The 24,125-nt window shown below is 42.5% G+C and overlaps 2 protein-coding genes across 3 annotated transcripts in view; both read right to left on the bottom strand.

Annotated features, from left to right (window-relative positions):
* actn2b (actinin, alpha 2b) overlaps positions 1-8,712 on the bottom strand; it is a 17,224-nt gene extending 8,512 nt beyond the window's left edge. Inside the window, exons 1-7 of the mRNA XM_076286137.1 lie at positions 8,405-8,712; positions 4,556-4,670; positions 4,039-4,158; positions 3,842-3,928; positions 3,399-3,486; positions 3,094-3,172; positions 452-533 (exon numbers count right to left, since the gene is read on the bottom strand). Of these exons, the coding sequence (XP_076142252.1) occupies positions 452-533; positions 3,094-3,172; positions 3,399-3,486; positions 3,842-3,928; positions 4,039-4,158; positions 4,556-4,670; positions 8,405-8,641 (808 nt within the window). The 5' untranslated portion in view covers positions 8,642-8,712. The remainder of the gene's footprint in view (positions 1-451; positions 534-3,093; positions 3,173-3,398; positions 3,487-3,841; positions 3,929-4,038; positions 4,159-4,555; positions 4,671-8,404) is intronic.
* Positions 8,713-9,620: 908 nt separating this feature from the next.
* p4ha1b (prolyl 4-hydroxylase, alpha polypeptide I b) lies at positions 9,621-22,604 on the bottom strand. Of its 2 annotated transcripts, none has more exons than XM_076286136.1 (15): positions 22,390-22,604; positions 19,582-19,664; positions 19,295-19,391; positions 19,053-19,204; positions 18,780-18,917; positions 17,863-18,102; positions 17,089-17,309; positions 16,601-16,777; positions 14,992-15,062; positions 12,484-12,583; positions 12,321-12,374; positions 12,082-12,147; positions 11,820-11,888; positions 11,520-11,616; positions 9,621-11,080 (listed from the first exon to the last, which is right to left on the bottom strand). In XM_076286136.1, the coding sequence occupies exons 2-15, from the start codon at positions 19,661-19,663 to the stop codon at positions 11,007-11,009; spliced, it is 1,638 nt and encodes a 545-aa protein (XP_076142251.1). In that variant the 5' UTR covers position 19,664; positions 22,390-22,604; the 3' UTR covers positions 9,621-11,006. The 2 variants fall into 2 exon arrangements, with proteins under 2 accessions (XP_076142251.1, XP_076142250.1); XM_076286135.1 differs by lacking the exon at positions 14,992-15,062 and adding an exon at positions 15,665-15,735 and having other exon boundaries at positions 22,390-22,603.
* Between the last annotated feature and the right edge of the window lie 1,521 nt (positions 22,605-24,125).

The raw sequence follows: 24,125 nt of genomic DNA, 5'->3' as shown, positions 1-24,125 counted from the left end.
TATTCAGAAATGTTCAGTGTGGCTGCTGGGGGGGGGGGGGGGAGGTTTTGGGCTTGTGTGAGGATCTCAGGGATAACTAAACCTAATAGGTAAAAGGTCAGCTCACTGAAAATATCCACTAACACTTCTGGCAGTTGTCTACAGCTAGATTGTCCCTCCAAGGGATCAGTTGTACCTTCTGAGCCCCTGCAAAGGTGTGATAGTAACTGGAAATATAGGTCATGACTGTCCTTTCATCTGGTCTGGCAGTGCTCACTAAGTCTGAGAGGCAAGAGCAGGGACATCCACTTAAAGTGAAACTCAGAGGTTTTCACAAAAGCAAACTTACAAGGGAAAAACTTGATTAACAAAACAATGACAAAACATATTTGTTTCCATTGTAATCAGTAGTTATTGCAATATGGTAATGAACTACAATCTGGAATATGGAAAGATGATCTGATTCAATTACCTTCTGCATCCAGCATTTTAGGGATGTCCAGATGTTTCTCTGCAATTTCAAAGGCCAGGTTCAGGTTCCCCATAGGGTCATCCTGAACACAGATATGCAAGAGATGAGACTGACGCAACAGAACACAACTGAAACTCACGTTCACAAACTATTTCATTTCAACAAATATAGATGCACATTCATGCAGGTGGCATAGGAAGCACACTGTAATGTCCAGGATCTGTTAGTAAAATGGACCACACAACGGGGGGGGGAATGGGGCTAATGTGTTATGTTCCACACCACCGGACAGGGTCACCACTGGAGAGCTCCCAAAAACACATTTAGACCTCAACAAAGCCATCTTCTTCAAACAGAGTAGTTGTAGTAGTGTGCACATCCCCACCGGTGAGGTGCAGGGCAAATGGGCAAATTTTTGCCTGAGCACATAATAAATGTATGGGAGTTTTTAGCAGAGTGCAGGCATTTCATCCTTTTTGATCTTCCTCAAACAGCACACAAAACTGTGCCACTCGGTTAACCACGGAGTCTAAAAGCACGTTGCTATGGGAGCGTTCTACAGCAGTGGCTCTGACTCGGTGCATGAAGTGGAGCAGCTGAACTGGAGGACACAATAAAACAGCACATCAGCCCGTTTGTATTTCTGTGGCCAGATTAACTGGAGTTTAGAGATGTGCTCCAGAATAGGTCACATGTGAGGCCTCAGTCCCCTGAAGGCACTTTTGGCCAGACAGGCCGTGGCTGACCGATACGGAGAGCAGAGCTCTGGTGTGCTCTAGTGAGTCAGTGTCTTTAGAGGGGCAGGGGGATCATGCAGTTGGTATTCTCCTGTGGCCACTTGGCTGACGCCCGCGGCGAAAAGCTACCTTGCAGGACAATAGCAGCTGCGTGGGGATACAAAAGACCCAGGAGTGTGTGTGTGTACTGTGTGTGTGTGTATGTGTGTGTTACCAGAGGCTCACCGTCCGTGCTAAAATGGCAGGATTACCACAACCAAGCTAACCTGGAGCCAAAGAGGACAGCTGAGTGCAATGCAATTTACCAACCATTTGTGTGTGTGTGTGTGTGTGTGTGTGTGTGTGTGTGTGTGTGTGTGTGTGTGCGTGTGTGTGTGTGTGTGTGAGAGATGGACAGACAGAGAGAGAGAAGGAGAGAGAGAGAGAGCACAGGAGGGTGTGTGGGGGTGGGGGGTAATAGACATGTTCAACTGATTGACTCGACAACACTAATTTAAAAGATCCTTTGCCACTGCATACAGCAGGCCCTCTTTCTCCAAGCTCCATTTATGCACACAATAGTCTACAGTATGTTCATGTTCATTGAGTGTGTGTGTGTGTGTGTGTGTGTGTGTGTGTGTGTGTGTGTGTGTGTGTGTGTGTGTGTATGTGTGTGTGTGTGTGTATGTGTGTGTGTGTGTGTGTGTGTGTGTGTGTGTGTGTGTGTATGTCTGTGTGTGTGTGTGTGTGTGTGTGTGTGTGTGTATGTGTGTGCCTGGAACTCTCCTTTCACTCAAAGCTGTAAACTGTTTAGAGTTCCCATTAGCTTTGGCTTGTTCATTTAGGAGCTGTAGAGATAGGAGCACAGGGAGCAGGGAGAGCTATTTCCCAACACAGCTGGGCTAATCCAAGGTTTTCTCGGAAAGCAGATCACATTCCCACAATCTATTCCAATCTATGCCACTGACTGCTTTGGGAATTCCCAGTGGAAAAAAATATTAGATCATTTTTCTCCATGATGAAGTTGGAATGGGCAAATGAAAGGTCATCTTTTCATATCTTGTCTGTATTTTGAAAATCCATTACACACACTGCGCTAAAATATCAAAAACTTGGTTCTAAATGTTGCAATACAACACCAACACAGTGATCAGTACTGCTACAACACATTTAACAAGTCTACTCATGTACCTGTGATCTATCTGTATTACGGTTTCTCAACTACACAAAGCAGCGCTTCTTGTAAGTATTTGTTCAGCCCAAGCATTTTAAGCTTTTGATTTAAACTGACATTTAACCAATTCAGTGCCAGATAGAATTAATTTATGAAATTAAATCAGTGGCCTGGAACAAATACCACAGAAAGACACTGTTACAACATGTTAAGGACCTACTACACCCTCTAAAATACACCAATGAGCTCAAACACATACACATCCACTGGCCCTGTGCTACCTTAAGGTCATGAAAGTGGAGAAGTTCTGGTCTGTGTCTGTGAATGAGTGCACAGAAGGCCAGGCCGTCCTTCCAGCTGACACCAAAACAGCAAATGAATAAAAGTGGAAGGGATTCATCCACAAAACAAAACAACCACTTTAGTAGGACATTTCATATGTGCCAGATGCTCCCACTGTGGGGGTGCTGTGTCAGAACAGGTGTCCGGTGAGATAATGTGACTAGAGGTGATCAGACACGTGGGAGTCTGTGTTGTTAATGTGGGGATCACACTGAAACGTCAGAGCTAGATTCACACGAAGCCTTTAGCTAGAAGTTTTAGCACATGCAAAATCGATACCAATCATCAAGCTTGGTGATTCACTCCGCAAGCCTTGAGACCGATTTTGCACATGAGCAAACACCCCTGGACAAAGGCTTCACTGTGTCCAGCACTGTGTCTGTGGTTAATGTCTGGGTCACACTGTTGACCTTGTTGAGTTTGGAGTAATCGATGAGGTCAGGCCGATGCCTGTGGATGAGGGCACAGAATGCCAGCCCGTCCTTCCAGCTGGAGCGGCCGGAGCAGAGGCACAGGAGCACGGTCACACGCACGGGTCAGTTATCACATGATCAAATCACAACAAGGCCCCTACGTTTGTATGGAAGCTCATTCATTTTTTTTACTTAGTTCAACTTAGAAGATCAAGGAATAAAACCCCCAAAAAGGGTTAACTAATAACAAATAACATGGCTGGCTCAAAATGAAATAGCACAAACAGTCAAAGGTCACTCACCTGACATGAAAGTTCTGGACATTGACATTCCTGTACGGGGCAGTCTTTCTTTGGCACCACAGAAGAAGACCTTCCTTGGCAGAGGTTTCTAAAGTATTAGAGATTGTATAAACAGTATATTTTCTTTGACTGTGCTCTGATGATGTCAAACTGGTACAACACAGTTTCAACAGAATACCAGTAAAGATAGTGTCAAAGTGGCGCAGCGGTAACGTCACCACCTAACAATCGGTGGCGAGTCTGCATCGCTTTGGATAAAAGTGTCTGCTATCAGTTAACTTTAACTTTAACTTTGACCAAAGCGCCTTGAGGCATATTCACATGTTATATAGTGCTATATAAATAAAATACAATTTAATTGTTTAAACTCTGCTGAAAGGTGCCTAGGTGATTATGTGATTTTTCAGACTTGAACTAGGTGATGATGTTAGGTTGCTGTTTACCTTCAATTGAGATGTCTTGAATGGCAAAGCGGAGGATGATGGTCCAAATCATTCCGAGAGTCATCTTCACATTTCCATCCACAATTTCTAAATGGTTAAAAAGCAGAAGACAATCATACTTCCTGTAATAATTCAGAAGAGATATCCATTGTAGTATGTGCACCAAAAAAAGAATGGTTGCTGGTATAAAATGCTACCTTCTGCTCCGATAGAGACAAGCTTCACTCCTTTGCTGGTGATGTATTCTAAAGCTTTGTTTACATTGGCTATTTTGTGGAAACGCATCTTTCCTCTGTCGGGCTTGGGTAACCTTTCACCTGTATCACACAATCAAAAGAATACATCATGAAGCTATGATGCAGTGAGTGAACCACCAAAACTAATAATGCAATTCAACATCACAACTAACTCTGAAAAAGAGTTAATTTTGACCATTACAAACAAGAGATGGTTTCTTGCTGTTAATAAGAAACATAATAATACATAATAGTACAATTCTTGTAAAAGTAATTTTCTCTCATTTTTCTCTAATTCAGCTAATTCTCATGCTTCTGCAACAACAACTCTCTAATTTACTGGAGAATAACTTCTCCTGTTCCTGTAACTGCATGAAAAAAAACTGAAATAATAATTAGATGTTCAATTTGAATGAATCCTATCTGGTCTGTTGTGTATCATATTTAGGTTTGAGTGACTGTGTTCAGATGTGAGCACCTGAGATGACCTCCAGCAGCAGCATGAGCTTCAGACCATTCCTGAAGTCCTCCTCGATGTTCTCAATCTGAGTGCCAGCCTTTCTCAGATGGGAGTTACACCATGCTGTAAAGGTCTGAGTGGGGAACGCAAACACACACACACACACACACACACACAATCAATTCATTAGTCCAGTGTCACGGACACCAAACCATACAAAAATACTGTCTGCATGCCAGCTTCCCGCAGGCCTATAAATCTGTAGATTTACTTGAGGCATGCCCACGCCTCCAGCAATGAGCATCTGTCCAAAGGAAAAGGCCACTATTAGCCTCACAAAGGGCTTCTAGACAGGCATCAATCACATAGCACTCACACGGCACCAAAATCCCTATAAGCCCACCTGCAGTAACTCACATGCTAAACACATTAGGCCGTGGACGTTTACAAACACAAATCTGGGAAACCCTCTTTTACTGACACACAAAATGCATTTGGCCATGGTAGTATGCACATTCCAGACACCATAAGGAACGACCTTATGCAGCTCATTAAAAAACTGTTCCTTAAGAAAGATCTCGTATTCTAGTATTTGTGTTCACATTCTAGTGCTCTAGGGTCACAGGAGAGGCCTCCACAAATCACGCCAACATGCGTGAGCTCAGGATCAAAGGGCTGTGTAAATGGCTTACGGTCCTGACTGCAAACAGAATGAAAAGATCACGGATTAGCCTGACTTTTTGACACATATCCAAGTACGCCTCTGAAACAATGATGAACAAAGATGTGTACAAAGTACAAGAGCATTTTGAAATTTGAATCTTTCCAATGATAGCATTCATCAGCTAAATACCTGATGAGATGTAGAGGAACCTTTACCTGTCTAATTCCCAGGATACCCCGTGACACTGCACCTGTATCTACACGTCTGCAGCCTTTTAAAATTGTACAGTAATGACAGGCGGTGCATGGCCTCATCATCTATTATATTATCTGGGAAGTGTTATCACCAAGTTAATGAGAGGTATGCACCAATCATGCACTCTAATCATGAAATCCAAATAGCTTTCTTTGTCTTTCTCTCTCTCTAACACACACACACACATTCTTAGTCTGCATAGCTATCAGAGCATACTTATGTGGTAAAAGCAGACACCAGCAGACATTCCTTTCACGTAAGGGGCCTCAGACTTATTTAGATGGTGGAAGAACTGTCTCAAATCAACCACACAACTTACACTTAAATCAACCGGCCTACCAAATATGTAAACGTTGATGAATGGAGGTCTTGGGATAAAGCACAACATGTGAAGGTGCATCCTACAGAAACACCATACATACTTCTTAGCTTTTTTGATCTGGACCACAAGGCAACATGAGCAACATCTGAAGTGAAGAAATGCTCGAACATGGTGTGCAGTGGATTCTACTGGCTTGCATGTGGTGACTGTTATCTTGTTAAGAGGACCAGACTGCCACAATGGTCTTTAAGAGCCTTAAGTTATTAGCCAGCGGCGGGGAGAGTCCACATATGCTAAAGGCGCACAGAGAGAGAGAGAGAGAGAGAGAGAGAGAGAGAGAGAGAGAGAGAGAGAGAGAGAGAGAGAGGAAGCCCAGAGAAAGAGAATCACAGAGAGAGGGTGGTGGCAGAAAGGAAAAAGAAAGTTAGAATATGAGAGGCTGAAATACATCAAAAGTACTTCAACAGGAACTTCAGAGAGAAGATGGATATCAGATGGGTAAAGCACTCAACCAGAATAATAACAAAGTACCCTACACTTGGTAGAAGGCAAAAAGGCCCTCAAAATCAAGCTGGTATCTTCTAAACTCACTCACACACCTACTTCATCTTGCTGTGTAATCCCTAGGGGGACAAGCTGGCACTAGTGCACTTTGTATTTATTAATTTTATCGCTTTTTAGTAGTGGATTTTTAATTGAGTGAATGATTATTGAGTGTTTTTGTCTTTTTATATATGACTGAGTGATCTGCACATGCATTCCAATGGGCCTGTATGTTGTACCTGAGCAAATGGCAAAAATAAGTACTTGACTTGACTTGACTTGAAGTACATGCACACCATAGTGTTTAATACTCTGTGTCAATCAGGTGAACCAGGGAGCTGTCTGTCAGTGCCTTAGTCCAGAGTTCACTTCCCAGGAATCACATATTGATAATGTTCATATATTTGTGATGAGAAGTTTTAACATTAACACGTATCATAAGACCATATACCCCTCCCAAACTCTGACAGAGAGCACTAAATATACTCATGAATCATACGGCTTCCCATGAATGGCCATTGCGCTCATTCAAGTGGTGGATGTCTGAGTGCAAGGGTGTGTGTGTGTGTGTGTGTGTGTGTGAGAGAGAGAGAGAGAGAGAGAGAGAGAGAGAATGGAAAGGTGCTACAGGCATGGCTCTGGTGTTTCTCTCTGAAAGCCCCTATGAAATGTATATCTTCAAAGGGAATACATGGAATGCAAGGCTAGTCTATGACCTGCTGTCCACTGCTGTGTGTACCGGAAGGCTTTGGGAGTACAGCAATATTTCTGAGTGGTTATGTTTAATTTGAGGTTGTGATGCCTTACTTTCCTATCAGCCTGTGAATGTGAGAGAGAGACAAACTTAACCACAGATACCCACAGGATTCATTCCCATCTCTCTACTCTCTTTTAATTTATGGGTTGTCTGTTGATAAGAGGATTGATTTAGAGGGAAAGCTGATAGCTGTGGCAATCCCTCCTTAAGATGCCAAAGAAGCAACTGAGAGTGACTAAGCAATGCAAACAAATCCCACGTGGGCTTTAAGACTTACCTGCTTCCATAAAGGTAGCCTACTATTTGCCTGTTTGCATTAACAACATTTAAATGAACATAACGTGAGATTTGGGGAGTAGCCTAGTAACATTCCACACTTTTTTCTATAACTGTTTTTCCCCTATAATAAATGTAAAAACAAAAGTTGTCTTTGAGCACTGTGACATTCTATATCAACGTTTGCTACAGGTAGGCCTATGATGAATGGAGTTCATCACTACATTTTCGTGCGAATTCTTTCAACAAAAGAATTCCGCACCAAGGACAACGGATTAACCCACTATAATACCGTTTGGTCCAAGAGTTAAATTTAGCCAGTGCATCCATTCTAATCCCAAGGACGTCATCATCTGTTAGAAGCATCTGTTGACAGTCCGCATACCAGGCGTATCAGTGGAATGGCAGCAGTCTCAAGAGCCGCTCATTGAGCTATTGTTAGATGGTACCCACCGCATCCATCCCTCAACAGAACAGTCACGTCGACTGGAGCCAACACAGACCCCTGCATTAGTTCTCTGACAGCCAGGGGACAGAGTCGAGGTAAAATTAGCCGTTAGTGGAAAGCAAACCATACTGACGTATAGGTGGTTGTAAAATAAAATAAAAAGTTACGCTTTTCATGGGATGCATAGGCTATCATGAGAGTGCATTAATTCATTCAAAACTTTTAACACAGTAAGGTCAGATGTACCAACCACCAATAAGAGCAAATGTCTGTAGGGAGCACAGTTAGTAGCGTCTCTAAGTATCTCTTACGAACAAAGTGAGGTTAATGTAAAATAGTATTTCGTCCCCTTAGAATTATAGGGTTCTATCTACGTTCTGAGTAGTTCTGAGATATTGAGCTTCAAAGTCTTAGAATTCCATAGACTTATACTGATAAGTGGAACAAACCTCTTCAGATATAATGTCCAAAAATGCATACAACTTCAAGAAACACCTCACCTCATCTTCTTAAGGTGTCACAGAATAAGAATATGTAAATAACTCAATTTTGACAAAAATGTCAGATAGAACCTTATAATTCTGAGGGGACGAATTCATTACCTTGCGCTGCTGTTTCTCCCATGCCGGGTCCAGTAGAAGGTCTCTATCCCATTCGTCTTCCTGCGTCATATACACCTCTTCCTCATATCCATTGTCATACTGCAGCGGGATCTCCAACTGGGTCATCTTGTTCAGTTTCAAAAACTTTTTCCTGAAGTCGTTCTCTATGCGCGCGTTTCTGATGGGAGCTAGATGTTTAGACTGCGTTTTTTTTAGCCTACTACACTTTTTTTTCATTCACTGACTGTCTTCCTCTGCCTTCCTCTCACGCTTGCCCTTGCTGCCCCGACCTGATTGTCGTCTGGCTGCGGTCGCGTCTGTGTGGAAGTGCGGATATCAATTAGTACTTGTGGGTCACATGACAGGTATAGGCTTCAGGACACATGCCGAGCAAGCTCCGTTACCAGCGAACTGAATCCAAACAATGTAATTAAATAGTTAGACAGTTCGATAGAGTTCGAAAGGGAACATTTTATTAAGGTTATATAAAAGGTAGACTTGTTTATGCTATGGGAGGTAGCCTATACATGCACATAATAACAATATTGGCTTATAGCTACTATGCACATTAATGTTCCTTCATTCAGTTATTTGGGAATGGCCCAATGGTTGGGACAGAATAAAATTATAGATGGCAGTGGTACTCAGAAGTGAATGAGATGAATCAAAGTGATTCATGTGTAGGACTTGTCAAAAATTCCCCATGACCAACAGGCTGTGTAACTAGCTTCAATAGCATAATTCAATAGCCCAACATACATTTATATATATGTATATATGTGTGCATATATATATATATATATATATATATATATATATATATTCAATAGCCCAACATACCTTTATATATATATACATACACACACACATATATACCTTTATATATATATATATATATATATATACGCACACATATATACATATACTACCCCTTATATATCTCCATGTCATCTGCAGCAGCTGACTATGACACACACAGAGCACATTTATTATTTTGCTCTCACATACACCACTCCTCTTCCTGTACAGCTGTCCATACCCCTCTCAAAATGAAAGTAATGCATTAGTACCATGCAATACACATGCAAACACAAACAGGCATACAATTAACAACATTTGGAAGAATTCTATGCATAATACAATTTTCACCACATATAGATTACTTATTACATACATTTAATTTAAAAGTGAATCACACAATAAATTACAGCAAGAAATCTTTCATGACCTTATATTTATTTCCATAGAAAACATTCATTTCACACTTTCACAAGCATTCCAATATTGGTTGAATCTGGAATGAGATATAAATAGATCCGGCCATCAACAGGGGTTTACTTTGGTTCTCTGTGAGATTTCTTTTTAAAAGTTCAGTCTTTTTCATCTCTTAAACCTGGTTGTTAGGGCTATGGAAGTTTTCTTCCGCGGAAGATGATTAAGTTACCCAAACAGAAGATACCAGCATAAATGTGCCATTATATGTATGTGTCATAACATGCTTGTTATGACTGAATATCATGGAGTGATGGGAATGATTAAGGACATGAATGTCTGGTCTTTGGAAAACCTAGCCTTTTAAAATCAAGAGTGCAATACATTATGAGCCATTCCTTGATATAACTGATTGTACATTCCACATTCCAATTAATTATTGTGGTTGTTCAATTTGTACCATAATAAAAATATCGCTGGAGAGCACAGAAATTGGTATCAAACTGGATTCAGAGGTGCTTTCTGTATTCCTGTCATGTAGTATTCTTTTTCACAGCTCTTTTTTAAGATGTCCAGTGATTGATGTTTTTTGCTATAATATCATGAATGTTTATTCCTTCATTCATAAAAGGCAGCAAACAAGATTGCATATAACTTTGATAGGGTGTGTCAAGAATCTTACACCTACAGGCTAATTCAAAAAAAAAAGTCTGGCTCATGGCGTGGATCTGAATTCAAATGACTTGGATGCATTCGATGCTGATAACAGTCTTCTGCCAATTCCAACTACAGGGATGACAAGGGCACCATGGGGCTCAAAGTACAGACAAAACGTGCATTCCCTCCTTCAGTGTGATCATATGTTTTCTACTGCTGGCAAAGGTTAAATACACATCAAAAAGGCTCAACTTTTCACCTTCCTTCAACAAATGCTGTCTGCCTAAACAAGCCACTTACTTCCACGACCGTTACCACTACAAAGTGCAAAGACGTGAACAATGAAAAGAATCCCATTTTTATGTGACCTACATTGCCTCTGTGAGAAGGGTTATGGGTACAGATGGAGCCATAATAAAAGAGGAGACTTGTTGAACACCCCTTCAATACTGCAGAGTTAATTTAGCCCTGCGGTGAGAGGCCTACAAGGCACAGATGCAGTTGGTGGCCGTGGGCTAGTAGCCTGCCACAGGCTCCACCCTGATGCGGGTGGGGCACCTTAGGAGACAGGAGGGGCTGTTCATGGGGAGGCAGACAGAGGGACAGAGAGATTGGTGGCAGATGTGCAGATTGTCAAAGTCCATTTCTTGATGGCTGGAGTGTAGGAGGGAGGGGTTGGAGTGTAGGGGGTGTTTGTTGGAGGGAAGGGAAAAGGGAGCGCTTTTTCGCAATCTCATGATGCCGTCTCGTCCAGGGCACAGGGTCGTCTGAACTCCTGCCCTCTTTCATGGATCCATTTGTTTGATACTACAGGAGCAGAGAAATCACACATCACATGCCATGTTTACTGAAAATAAACACATGCCATGTTTAGTCCCTGTACAGCTTTGTAGCATTCCATATGGAAATATACAGCATATAGATAGTAATGGCCGATTTGTATCTGTTTTTGTTCAGGGATATAGGCTATATCTAACGATAGGATGGGTCTTTCTATACCAGATATAGATAACTGTGTTAATAGACAGGAATGGATGGAGAAATGCTTTTATTATGTTTGGGGAGTCCCCTTGTTTAAAGAAGTCACTTTGTGGACATTTTCTCATTTGGACTCAAATAATCAGAGACCAAACACCTGGCTATGACCCTGTACACCTGTACATCTTTCTCAGAAAATTATGTGTATTTAAAAGATACTATACGTTTGAAATTATAGTTTGAGGAGTTTTGCTCTTGAGGCACCTACCCCACTTGTTTCCTACCAGCACAGGGCAGGCTGCATGTCGGGTGCTGTAGTCTCCTTCCCCGCTGGGGAACAGGTTATACCAGAACACTGCAGTTCCCTACAGAGCACAGAGCAGGACAGTACACGTCTGAGATGGCGCTGTTGAGCTCACACAGTCTCAAACAGTATTCTCAGAATGACAATGGAAGAATGCAGATACATAATGTACTAATATAGATAATACACCAAACGCATGAGCACATGGATTTGAAAAGTCCTTATGAGGGGCATGAACAGCAAACATAGCAGTTCTGTCATCACCTTCTTGGGCCACACGGCCGCTCCAACATCTGGAAACACGGTGGCGCCCCCTGCTGCCACGTCACTCATCTACAACAACAACAAAAAAACATTAAGCTTTACCACTGAGCTCAACAGAGTATTTAAGATCAATGAGTTTCGACTCATTTAAGGATTCAGAGCATTTCCTAATAAGGACGTATGTCACATGAGACAAAGGATAAGTGGCCTGAAGACAGTAAAGCAGTGGACGGGTCACGTGAGCCCTTCCAGGAATACTCACATAAAAGAGCCACGTGGCAATGCGATTGCCTGTGCCCAACTCTTTAAACGCATCAGGTTCATCTTTCTGTGAAGACATGAATACACGCAAGTCAATTACCATATGCCAGCTGTTATGACTACTGATACTCAGTAATGGTCTCTTAATGGAACTGAATGTGATAGGTTACATGTGGTTCAACCTTTAAAATTATGTGTTTTTGTAAAGCACCCAAGAAAATTCGGAAATTCAGTGCTCACCCGGCCAAAGTCAAAGTGAGGCTCATATTGACCGCCCACTCCATAATTAGCCACCTGAGAATAGCCAGAAGAGAGACAAAAAAAGTTTTACTCAAGCTGCAGGACATTTCCATAGCATCTGTGGCACCGTAGGTATGTAAGGTACTGTGTACCTGCCACTCACCTGGAGTTCCTCTGCTGTGTCCATCTCAAGGCCAGTGAGGTCCTCAATTCGCTGGTTTATCTTCTCAATCATTGGATGTTCGTAGGCCGTCAACCAGGCACTGACAAAAAGGTTGAATGATCTGGTCATCAACAACTCCACAAGCTTAACCAGGGCTGAATAATCTAAGGTGTGCACCAGTCAATCAACTGGCTATCATCTACTTCAGTGCTGTAAGGTATGCATGCTCCATGCTGATAGTGCTTTCTCCAGTTAAGCTCTTGTGAATTTGTGTTGCTTTCGGCCAATCTCATTTAATAAGGTATGTTTTCAAAACTACAATGTGGACAATTAAATACGATTTTTAAAAAATCTAAAACAAGAACAGATTTGACTTTCTGTCAACAAGAAATAGAACTGACACACCCTGTAAAGCACTTTGGGTCAACTCCTGTTGTTTTTAAATGTGCTATACAAATAAAGTTACTTGACTTGACTTGACTTGACTTGGCTTGACTTGGCTTGACAACCATGTTGGCAGACACAACACAGTTTCAAGAGCTTAACTGAGGTGGGTTAGAAAGCTGGCAAGCACCATGTGACCAAGGCACAGAAGATGAAGGCAAGAGAGGGAAATGTGTGCAGAACCCTTTACAGAATCTCCAGTAGGCTCCAAGTTCCTCTTCACAGAAACACTTTAACCTCAGTGGAAGCTTTAGTTTTGTCCATAGATAGATATTGCATTAGCATACATATCTTCTGTAACGCCGAACATAGAGATTCTTCAGAATTCAAATGTGCCATGTAAGCGCTCTCGCATTGCCCTGCTACATTCTCCACTGACGTCAGTTCTTGTTTATTTACATTTCTGGGAGGACCATCATGTGTCTGTGGCAGTCTTGTTTTGAGTAGTGGTATGCGTGTTGGCTCTGAGATTTAGTAAAGAGGCAATTCACAGCTTCAGGGCCGTGGGAGGGTGTTTCTTCAAGTCACAGCAAATATAGACAGACATTCAGTATTTCTGGAACTAGGCAAGAGTTTAGATGGCACTTTCCCTGAGTTCCCCACAAACGTAAAGTAAAAGAACATTTCCCACGAACTCGGATGTATAACGGAAATCATACCCAATGATGCATATATGTCACACAGATTCAACTTATGGATAACTACTTCCAAAACTACCAATAGGATTTATGGGTTGTCAGTGTCAATATATAGTATTGACTTAATTTAATTTTGAATTGTGTGTGAGAAAAAAAAAAACACCATCTCCCTAAGACTATGGCACGAAAAAAGACTTTTGTGGTTAAGAGACCTTCCAGGACTCGTTTACAGCTAAGGAATATGGCTTGCCCTCAAGACAAAACTCAGAACATCTGCTCACCAAAGGAAATCCATTTTTATACAATGCATTCCATTTAACCAGTAAAACAACTCCCTCTTAAATGCTGCTTCAACGTGATTCTTAAACTTGTCAAAAGGTGAAATCAGTGGCATACAGGGTCAAAACTATCTAAAAAAAGTCGAGGCTAAGGCTCAGGAAACACACCACACCACAACACACACACATGTACACACACACACACACACACACACACACACACACACACACACTCACACGCACACACACACGCACACACACACCCTGTGCTCATTCAAAGTTTACTAAATCTGGAGCAGCAGTGACCTAATTTTTTAAAGAAGTTGAATTGCACTGCTCCATGGCACACAGACCTACACTCACGTACACAAAACTGTGTGCTACAAAAAAGCCTTTGATTAAACCCAATGGGTGCAAGTCAACTCCTGACCAAAGCGCCTCCCACTGACCCCACCCAGCACTCTAGCATCCAAATGCAAACACACACACACACACACACACACACACACACACACACACACACACACACACACACACACACACACACACACACACAGATGTAATGAGCGAGAGCAGTAAAACCACAGTGGTTTGGTCTGTGGGTCGACTAGGGGGTCTATTTTAATGCTTATTAAAAAGTTATTTTCGAACATGTAGGTCACATAGACTTTTCAAGCGGTGGTTTTGAAAGGCCTTCTGTGGAATCTGTCATAGAGCTTTCAGCGAGTTGGGAATCATTTGGGGGATGGACAGAGGAGCAGGTGGGCGGTTGAACCGAAAGAGAGTGAGAGAGCGAGAGCGAGAGCAAACAATGGGAGCATGACAGTTGCTCTCCCCAACCTCCATCCTCAACTGAGCACACCCATGCTCAGTGTGTATGAATGACGTCTTTATTACCAGTTGCTATGGAGATTGGGGTGGCTTTTTATCAGCTTGCACACACACAGGGGTCCTCTCAGTCAGAGGCGGACCACTGAGCGGCCTTAGGTCGAGGTGGCCGTGCATCTCCCTGCACAGAAACAGGGGTCCTCGCAGCTTAAAGATTATACATGTTAACATGAGGTTACAGCCCTCAGAGCCCAGCTACTGCATGGGGGGATACCAGGGCAAGACAGGCAGGTGAACTCTGACCTCTGACCTCTCCTTACCTCTTGGAGACTCTGTATAGAGCGGTGGTGAGCTTTCCGGTTTGGGGGTCATGTACTGTGGCACGCCTTAGCTACTCCCCCGGGAAGAGAAGGAAGTTGGAAAAGAGGAGGAAAGAGACAAAGACAAAAAGAGAGAAAGGGACAATCAAGACACATACAGAGGAAATCAGGATGGAAAGAAAGAAAGAAAACAGAGAAAGAGAGAAGAAGACAGATGGTCACTAGCTATCTTTCATGATAAAAAAAGATTGTCACTGTATGTTGAATCAGGGCAAACTTCCACTTTACAAGGCGCTACCTGTTAAATCACAGCTGTAAGCCTTTATTAGGAGAAGTCTGACTGCAGTGGAAGGGTTTACAGCCCCAGTTCTACTACAGCAATAAGCCGGTTAATACTCAATGCTGGAAAAAGTAAACAAGTGCCGGCTTTACTTTTTCTACTTCTCACAACTATGCCACAGTGTAAAGCAGTATGGACACTCCTTGGCAGTAACAGGACCAACTGTGCCATTGCCATTTGAGATATAACCCTCGGGTCAGGCCTGGGCAGTTATGGTCACCCAGATATAGGTTTACTGCTGAGAAGTGTCCATGAGCTCGACAGGGAAGCCAGCTGGGGACGGGCGACGGTGTGTCTGGGGGACCCCCCACCGTGACCACCTGGGCGTCTTACCTCTTGCTGATTCGGTAGTGGGCCGTCTCCAGCACACCTGTGATGGGGTTGGAGATGGTGGCCCTGCGTAACTGTGGAGCCAGGAGAGGGGTTACTCCACACACTCCACTGTGCCTGGGCCTCAGAGGACTACTACATGCCCACTTACAAGCAAGGGTCATGCCTCTGGCTTCTAAGTTCATTCAGCGCAAGGTACACTAGCAAAATGCTTTCATTTGTTGTGCAGGTAGATAGATATATAGATAGATAGATAGATAGATAGATAGATAGATAGATAGATACTTTATTGATCCCCAGGGGAAATTCAAGGTCTCAGTAGCATACAGACAACACACACACATTCACTAACAGCAGGTAGCCATGGCCTTCTGCATTCACCACAAATTATACAGTTTGTTCTCTGATATCACCGCTTAATACAGCTACAGTTAATTCCTGCTACAACTACTAAGTGAGTGTTCCAGTACAGAACAAAGAATACTGAACTTAGGGGCTAAATTATAATGTGACCAAGCACAACTATGTACATCCGAATCAGATTTTCAGTGACAATGAAAACTGGTAAGTCATCATGTCCATGATCAGTTCTGCAGATTTGTACCATGCTGTGCAAACCAATGCTCTGAGAAAACTTTCACCTATACAATCAACAGACAACAGAAGAAAATACCACTTTACTTCTGTACCACTGACCACAACTTTGTTCTAATTACTACTCTGTGAGGGAAGGATGCAATGTGTGGCATCAAATTCAGTGTATGACACACCGAGATTACCAGATCCATACAGTTGTAAATCTTTTTGAAAAAGAAATCTGAATCCATTTTCAGAAAAAAAAAAAACTTTCAATTCACAATGCTGCACTGTTCTACATTAACATTTTGGTCTTATAATAAATAACAAAGCACAAGCAAATTTGGTCAGATTAGGACTCACCCTGGGCTTGGCCAGCTCCTTCACTTTGGCGATCTCGCTGTCAGAGATGATCTCATGGAAGCGCACGATGCGAGGTTTGTCCCACTCATCCTCCTGCTTCACCGGAGCCAGCAGGAAGTGCGGGTTATGGTCGTTGTCATAGTAACGGCAGAACAACCGACTCTGCCTGCGAGGAGTCTACCAGACCGAAAGTAAGGAGATATGGAGAGAGAGAGAGAGAGAGAGAGAGAGGGAGAGAGAGAGAGAGAGAGAGAGGGAGGAAGGGAGTAAGAAAGGGAGAGAGAGGCAATGAAAGAGAATGAAGAATGGTGTAGATATATGCATCACAAATGGTTCCTCAGCAAAATCCAAATAAATGAAGCACTCAAGGCACATAGAATGTAAATTTAAATTTTAAACAGGCGCCGGTTTCAGATATATTTCATGAAAGAAGCCGGCTGAGTGGGCAAAGTTAAATTATGGGATGTGAGGGAAGAAACCGTCCTCACCATTTTGATGCCCTCTCCTCTGCACAGCCTCTCATACACCTTCCTCTCTGGCAGCGGGTCTTTGGAGCGCTTCCTCTGTGCCTCTCTCTTCTCGGTGTCGTTGAGCTTCACCTGGCTGGTCTGGGTGGCCTTGGCCTTCTGGACCTCCTCCTGCTTCCTCTGCTTCTCCAGCTGGAACTCAAAGTACTTGAGGTTCCCGTTGGCGCGCTGGTGCGTTGGGTCTGGAGATGGACACATGAGATCATTATGGGCTTCCAGACACACAGACACCATTTGCAGACGAATTGTAAAACATTTAGAAAATATGACGCATGAATCACTGAAGACACACGTGTGTGCAATACAACACACTGTAGCAAAGTTCTGTAATTTGTTGAAACATTTTACAACCAGCTAAACTTAAAGAGGACATGACTTTTCTCATCTTGGTTCACAAAGAAAATAGAACACTTATGTAAAGAACAGAATTCAATGATTAATTACATAGAATGATAGGCTAGCAGCCAAAGCTATCTGAAGCTCTCTGGGTTTCATTGACCTTCTATGGATATGTAAGAAGTTAAAATAACAATTATATAATGGATGTATTAATAGTACAAATCACCTCTGGAGTTCACTGTACTGATTAAAGAGTCTATGCATCGGACATAGCATTTGGCTTATTATGCAAGCTAACACCTGATACATCTGTGCTATACCAGAGCCAGTGTTTCTCTTTTTTCAGGATTCTAGTGGAAAACAGCTCCCTTAAGGCCCCGCAGGCACTGCACTCACCCAGTTTCAGAAGTCTTTTAGTCAGCTCCAGGGCTCTCTCCAGCTCCCCCTGTTGATAAATGGCATAACTGAGGTAGTCGATGACCGTGGTCTTGTCTATGGGGGACTCCTCTCCCTCGTCCAGCTGTTTGAGGGCCTGGGTCATCCACAGCTCGGTGTGGTAGTAGTCCGCATCGGTGTACGAGATCTTGCCCAGCTCATAGCAGTCCTCTACCGTCATGGGGCTCTTGTGGGTCACACCTGAGGAGAGGCCAAGGAGAGTTCTGTAATCATTGACATCATCTAGGTTATAGAACAAATGGTGTTCTGCTCCGTCAGTCCCCAAACTTTGTGAAAGCATACTTTGGGAAAACTGTATTGATGTTTCCTTTGAGAATCGATTGCCGCCAGCTACCTCTACCTCATGTACATGGACTCATTGTAACCTGTTTTATTTGTTTATATGAAGTTTTTGCCATATACATCTTTTTTTTTCTTCCTTTAAATATTAAATTATTTCACTGATTAAAGGTATATGGTCATGTGGATGAAAGATAAATATAAGGCCCACCGTTAAAGCAAAAATGGAATGAATGAATGAATACTTCCAAAGCACATCGTCAACTATATTGTCAGAAACATGAGTTAGCATACTAGCAAGCCTTTTGTCAGTGCCTACTGTGCTGCTGTTTTTTGCTTGTATGCTAGTTTGGAACCAAAACTCCTAACTGCTGCTTTAAACACAGAAATACAGCTTTACCCTCCATCCTGGTGAATTATTGCCATTCAAATAAACACATTTCCTGTTAAGGACAAGCAATCCTTTGAACCCCAGTGAATGCTGAATACCTACCCATTCAATTTTTTCTCTCAGTGACACACACACACAGATAGAGAGAGAGAGAGAGAGAGAGAGAGAGAGAGAGCTAACGACTAACCAGGCAGGTTTCCAATAGAGATGGTGTTGGCATCCAGCATGTACGTGTCCTGCAGTCTGAGGAGAGCTTTCGCTGCTCCCGTCTGGTCCTCGTCTGTTGGGAAGTACTGCCTCTGGATGGTCAAGTTAGAGATGAAACCTGGGCAGCAACCATAACAAACCATCCACATGTGTGCCATGACTCCCAACGCAGACACAAACATCTCACCGTATATCTGTCCACAGCGTACAATATCTGACAAGAGGAGGAAGTGCGTGTTGCCTAATAGCTCACCATCTGAGGTGTCTTTCAGCACCATGTTCTCCAGGTCTCCCCACTCTGTGTTAAGCCTCTTCATCAGTTTGAAGGCGTTCACCGGATGCCCCAGAAAGCCCTCGGGGTCCTGTGTGGCCATGCTGGTCAGAGAGTCCAGCTTATCAGCCCATCTGAGCAGGACAGAGTGCCCATGGAAGGACTGTTAGTAAAATTGTGGGAGACAGGGACAGGCAGATAAACAAAGACGTATAGTGACTCACTTTTTGACCTGGTCAAGTTTGCTCTCCTCTGCTTTGATGTAGTCCTTGAGCGAGGTCACCAAGTCTTTTTCTATGTACAGCAAATCAGTCATCTGACCTGAGTTGGGAGAAAAAGTGTCGAACATGATGACCGTGTTTTACAGAAAATGGCTTTAATCTATGAACATATCGGTATTAAACACGTTGTGCAACATAGAGCATCATCTGCAGTGTGGCATAGGACAGTTAAAGAGAAAGAAATGGAAATGACAAATACTGAAAACTGTATCAAAGGAACATTTTCTTACCAATGGAGGTGTAGAAGTCATTATGAGCCAGGAGAGTGTGAAAGAAACAATTCAAAATCAATATACCACCCAGTCGGCCCATTCTGAAACAGAGAGAGAAGGGAACAAGTCATTCAATTATTCAAGTATCTCATTCTAACGTTGCTAGCCTGTGGTTTTCCTTTTTTAACCGCAGAAGCAGAGGCTGATTACACATTCTGTAATCATACAGTGATCAAACTGATAGCCTTATTGGGAGCTTGCCATGGGTAAAACTGTCTCCACCGAGACCAGAGTGGTGTTGGCACCAAAGTGCCAATGACTGGGCCAGCCTTCTGCCCACCATATCCCAGCACTGTGGGGAAGCATTGTGCATACACAGCATGTCTGAGTGGAGAGACATGGCTTGTGTGCCCATGTGGCTTGTAGGCATGTGAAAACACTAAATACTCTTAGCAGGGAACTCTCTCCCCAATGCCCATCACCCTCTCTTTCCCTCTTTCTCTCTTTCTCGCCCTTTGTGTGCGTGTGTGCATCTGTGTGTGTGTGTAAACAGAAGCAGCATGGCTCCTGTCTGAATAAACATGGCCCCTATTTAAGCCTGGGGGGGTTCCTGAGGGATGAGCAGGATTGCAGAGGGGCGTCTGACTTGGCACCTAAACTACGAGGACAACTCAACAGAGAATTACGCTCTCATAAAATGAGGGGTTGCGTAGACAACGGGGGAACTTGTGAAACTGCTTATCTAGCTAAACACATTGCCAATATGCTCCTATCTCTTGATGTATGAGAGCATCCCACAGATGAGACAAGAAGAACAAATGGAAGGCAAACAGGACAGAATGAATCATTGCTACACATAGCCAAAGAGAATAGGGGGGTTACATGAGGTAAAGAGTCACTGACTGTGTGAATACAAGTAGCGAGTTTATGCAAGTATGAATGCGCTCCACTTTGAGTGTATCAAGTGAAGTTCATCCATCTGCGTGTGTACTCTGGCAAGCACACCTACTGTAGGAGAGCGTGTGGAATGCCTCACAGCAAAAAGCACAAAGCGAGTAGAGGCACGTCTTTTGCCATCTGCCAAATCTGCCATCTAACCCTAGCTGGTTCTAAACACGTACACAGACACACACACACATGCCTAAAGACACGCATGCACATACTACGCACACACACACGCATGGTGCATGTTTGTTGTTTTCATTGGCCATTTACCTTCGCTCAAGCTTGTGTATACCTGAGTTATAACTAGGGGTTTACATGCAAATTCCATCCTCATTTGATTAGTAGCCTAAGGCAGTGGTTCTCAAACCATGGTACGGGTACCACTGGTGATACGTGAACTCTCTCGCTAGTGGTACTCAGGGAGTCTCCCAGGTGTCTTTTCATAAAGACTTGACAACGCAAAACAGTATACAATGTAAAATATGTAGTTAAATTGGCCTATGCACCTGTATTTTAATGCCAGTCATAATGGTGGTACTTGGAGAGTCAATTGTTTTTGTGGGTGGTACTCATTGTGAAAAGTTTGAGAACCACTGGCCTAGGGGATTAGGCCTGAAGTGTTTTCCAGCTTTTCCTTTGCTTTTGCATTCTATGAAAAGTAGGCTAAAAGGTCACCTGGAAATGGATGGGAGGTTTATTCCTGCCACACTATAATTATTGACCACCCTTGTGAAATATTGGAAATAGCTACTCAATAATTTGACAAGAATCCTAAAAAAAAAGTTTTTAAAAAAAACTACAGTATGTAGCCTAAGCCTAAAAAAACAAAAACAAATTATAGTCAAAAGGCCTATTGTGTTGTAAAAACTAATTTAAGCCAACAAAACAATTTTTCAAAACTAAATTTTAAAAAGAGGCGCATAACAGGACAGAATTAAGATATCATACCCTAATGGACTATTTATCTGTATATTAAACCTATTTGATAGTCTTGCAAGATTTCTGTTGTCGTGGACTTTTATTTGGTTATCGATTCACCTAAAACTATACGCTACTTTTTCTGTTTCATAGGACAGCAACCACAAACAGCTAGTGTTTTTTAATGGGCTAACAACGTCGGACATCAGGTAAAATCAAAAGTAGGCTAACAGCAAGAAACCAAAAATCCATCCGCTTGAACGCAACGGAATTAGGACTGCCACGTCTTCGACCCTCCCCCACTGGACCTCCTCTTGCTGAATGGTAGGAGCAGTCATGTAGGTTTCTAGAACTGCTCCAAAGGATCCCGGGTCGGGACAGAGCTGTAAGTGGCTAAACAAAGCAATTCTGGAAACTTAATTAGTTTCTGTCTCAACAGGTTTGAGCATCCCCCTGAATGCAACGTGTGCGCAAGCTAAGGGCAGGAGGAGAAACTCAAACTTCGTCACTAGTGTTTTGAAAATCATCTTCCTCTTGTTGTCCCAGGCTATTTAGAACATAGGCTAGTGATTTACTGTCTACCCTAAGGTTTGGTAACTAAGATATCTGTATCATATTTGTCAATATATATAGGGCTGTCACAAACCTACGAAATAAATACTTGATCAGTAGGCTATGGAAGTAAGGGATGCTCGTTAGGATTTCACTTAACCCCACGTTAACTCTGCAGCATCCCACACCAGAATGCAAAAGGAAAACAAACAAAAACATTGGTAGGCTATGCTCTATATCATATAACAGCTCACATTAATTGGCTAGGCTACACTCATTCATTTTTGGATTAGATAGCATGTCCATGTGGGTCTGTAATGAAGTTACACGTGCCTTTTACAGACTAGGCTACACACGTAGAAAAATGTGATCAATACGACTGGAAGTAATGCATAGTAGCCTATTCCTTACCTTTAAATGCTGTGATTTCCAAACCACAATGGCAGATGCTCCTCTTTTACTAACTCTCCCGGAATCCGGTTCTTGGGCTCCTTGTGTTGCCACCTAGTTCCTCCTAGTCTGACTGAAGTGTCTGGTGAGCAGTCGAGCTTTATCGTCGGCGTATCCTCGGTTTTGAACTCGCCATCTGCTGGCAACGACTGTTTCCCTCTCTTTACTATGCGCTGCTACGTGCAGTCCCTCACACACGCCAAACTCGGCTTCGGGTGGTGGAGGAGCAAATGACTTCAATCTGAGCATGCGTTTACTTCCCCTAAAAACTGAGGCAACCCCTCTCTTGCAGTTGTAGCCTAGGCTAGGTAACTGTGAAACCACTGATCTCTTGCATCAGCACCATGGGGTAGATGCAGATTAGACATATCGACATTGCAGATGCAACATGTATCATTCAATCTTCAAAATATGGCAAAGCTCCTAACACTCAAGGCCTCTCTAAAGGTCTGTATGAGGCTGATTCATAACGCAAGACTGATAGGCTTCAGTTCATCTTTTATCTGATCTTCTAGTTAAAATGAACCCTCAAAATATATTTTATTCACCATTTGTTAGGCTACCAGTCAGAAGTTAAGGAGGGAGACATTTTTTCATTTGTATAGCCTATCTTTTTATCTTTATCTAGGCTATTTGTGTTTTGACTGCATACTGATTCTCACTCATGCTACCTCACAGAGAAACTGCTGAGTAGCCTATAGGTTGAGGCTTAGTGTGTCTTTCTACATTCCAGAAGTTTCTGAGCTCCTGTGTTTGGAATTCCTGTAGCCTACAGTGGAAGCTTGGGTTGAGCAGTGAGGGAGGAGGAGCTTTCTCTCTCGCTCGCTCTCTCTCGCTCTTCCTCTCTCTCAAACACACGCACACACACACACACACATGCACAAAGACAGACACAAACATGTTTTTAAATAACAATTCCTGTATTGAATGGAGCTGCAATGTTTACATGGTATTATCAAAACACCACTTCATCCAAACTTTCACTCTGTCAATGTTTAAAGGCACATTCATTTCCCGTTGACAATTCTTCAAAGTAACAGCAAGGCTGTATGTGTACTTAGTACACTTTAGTTTTGTCCAGCTGTGTTTGTAGCCTAATCTGTGTCAACATCAGTGCAACCCCAAAAATTTAATATGCTTTACAGTTAAGTTTAAAATAAAAATAATAGAAAAGCTGTGGTACAACTATAACAAAAATGAAGTATTATGGTAAACTTACAAACCCCAACCAATTTCAGTCTGACTTCCAGTGTAGCCTAACACAGAAAGGTCATAGTCCTTATACTCATAAGGGGCAAGTCACCCGTGAATTAAGCTTAGTCCTCGACTAAAAGAAAACTTCAATGAAATTCTTGCTTTACAAAAAGCTTTCAGTCTAGGGCTAGTCTTAATCCTTGTATGGGAACCAAAGACGTGTCATTGATCATTCATGTCATCTCATTCAAACCTAGAAGTTTAAATAGACAGGTAGGCCTATCAGTTCTGTGTTTATAGCTGCATTCCTAACTGAGTCTGTCTGGGTTGAGCTTTACTAAACAAGTTGTAGCTTTTCCAGAATGATCCATTCTTAAAATTGAAACAGCAGACATAGGCTACTTACATACCTTAAAGAATTACCTCCATAATATTTTTTAATTATAGTATTTTGTCAAATTCCACACTTTTTACACACCAGAAAATATAGTTTTGATGGATGT

Source organism: Alosa pseudoharengus, unplaced genomic scaffold, assembly GCF_046254945.1.
Source record: "Alosa pseudoharengus isolate Yale_2024_CS ecotype anadromous, Long Island Sound unplaced genomic scaffold, YU_APseudo_1.1 YU_APseudo_1.1_scf_15, whole genome shotgun sequence".
Lineage (NCBI taxonomy): Eukaryota > Metazoa > Chordata > Actinopteri > Clupeiformes > Clupeidae > Alosa > Alosa pseudoharengus.
The sequence above is the reverse complement of the archived record's forward strand: the minus strand, read 5'-3'. Positions and strand labels throughout refer to the sequence as shown.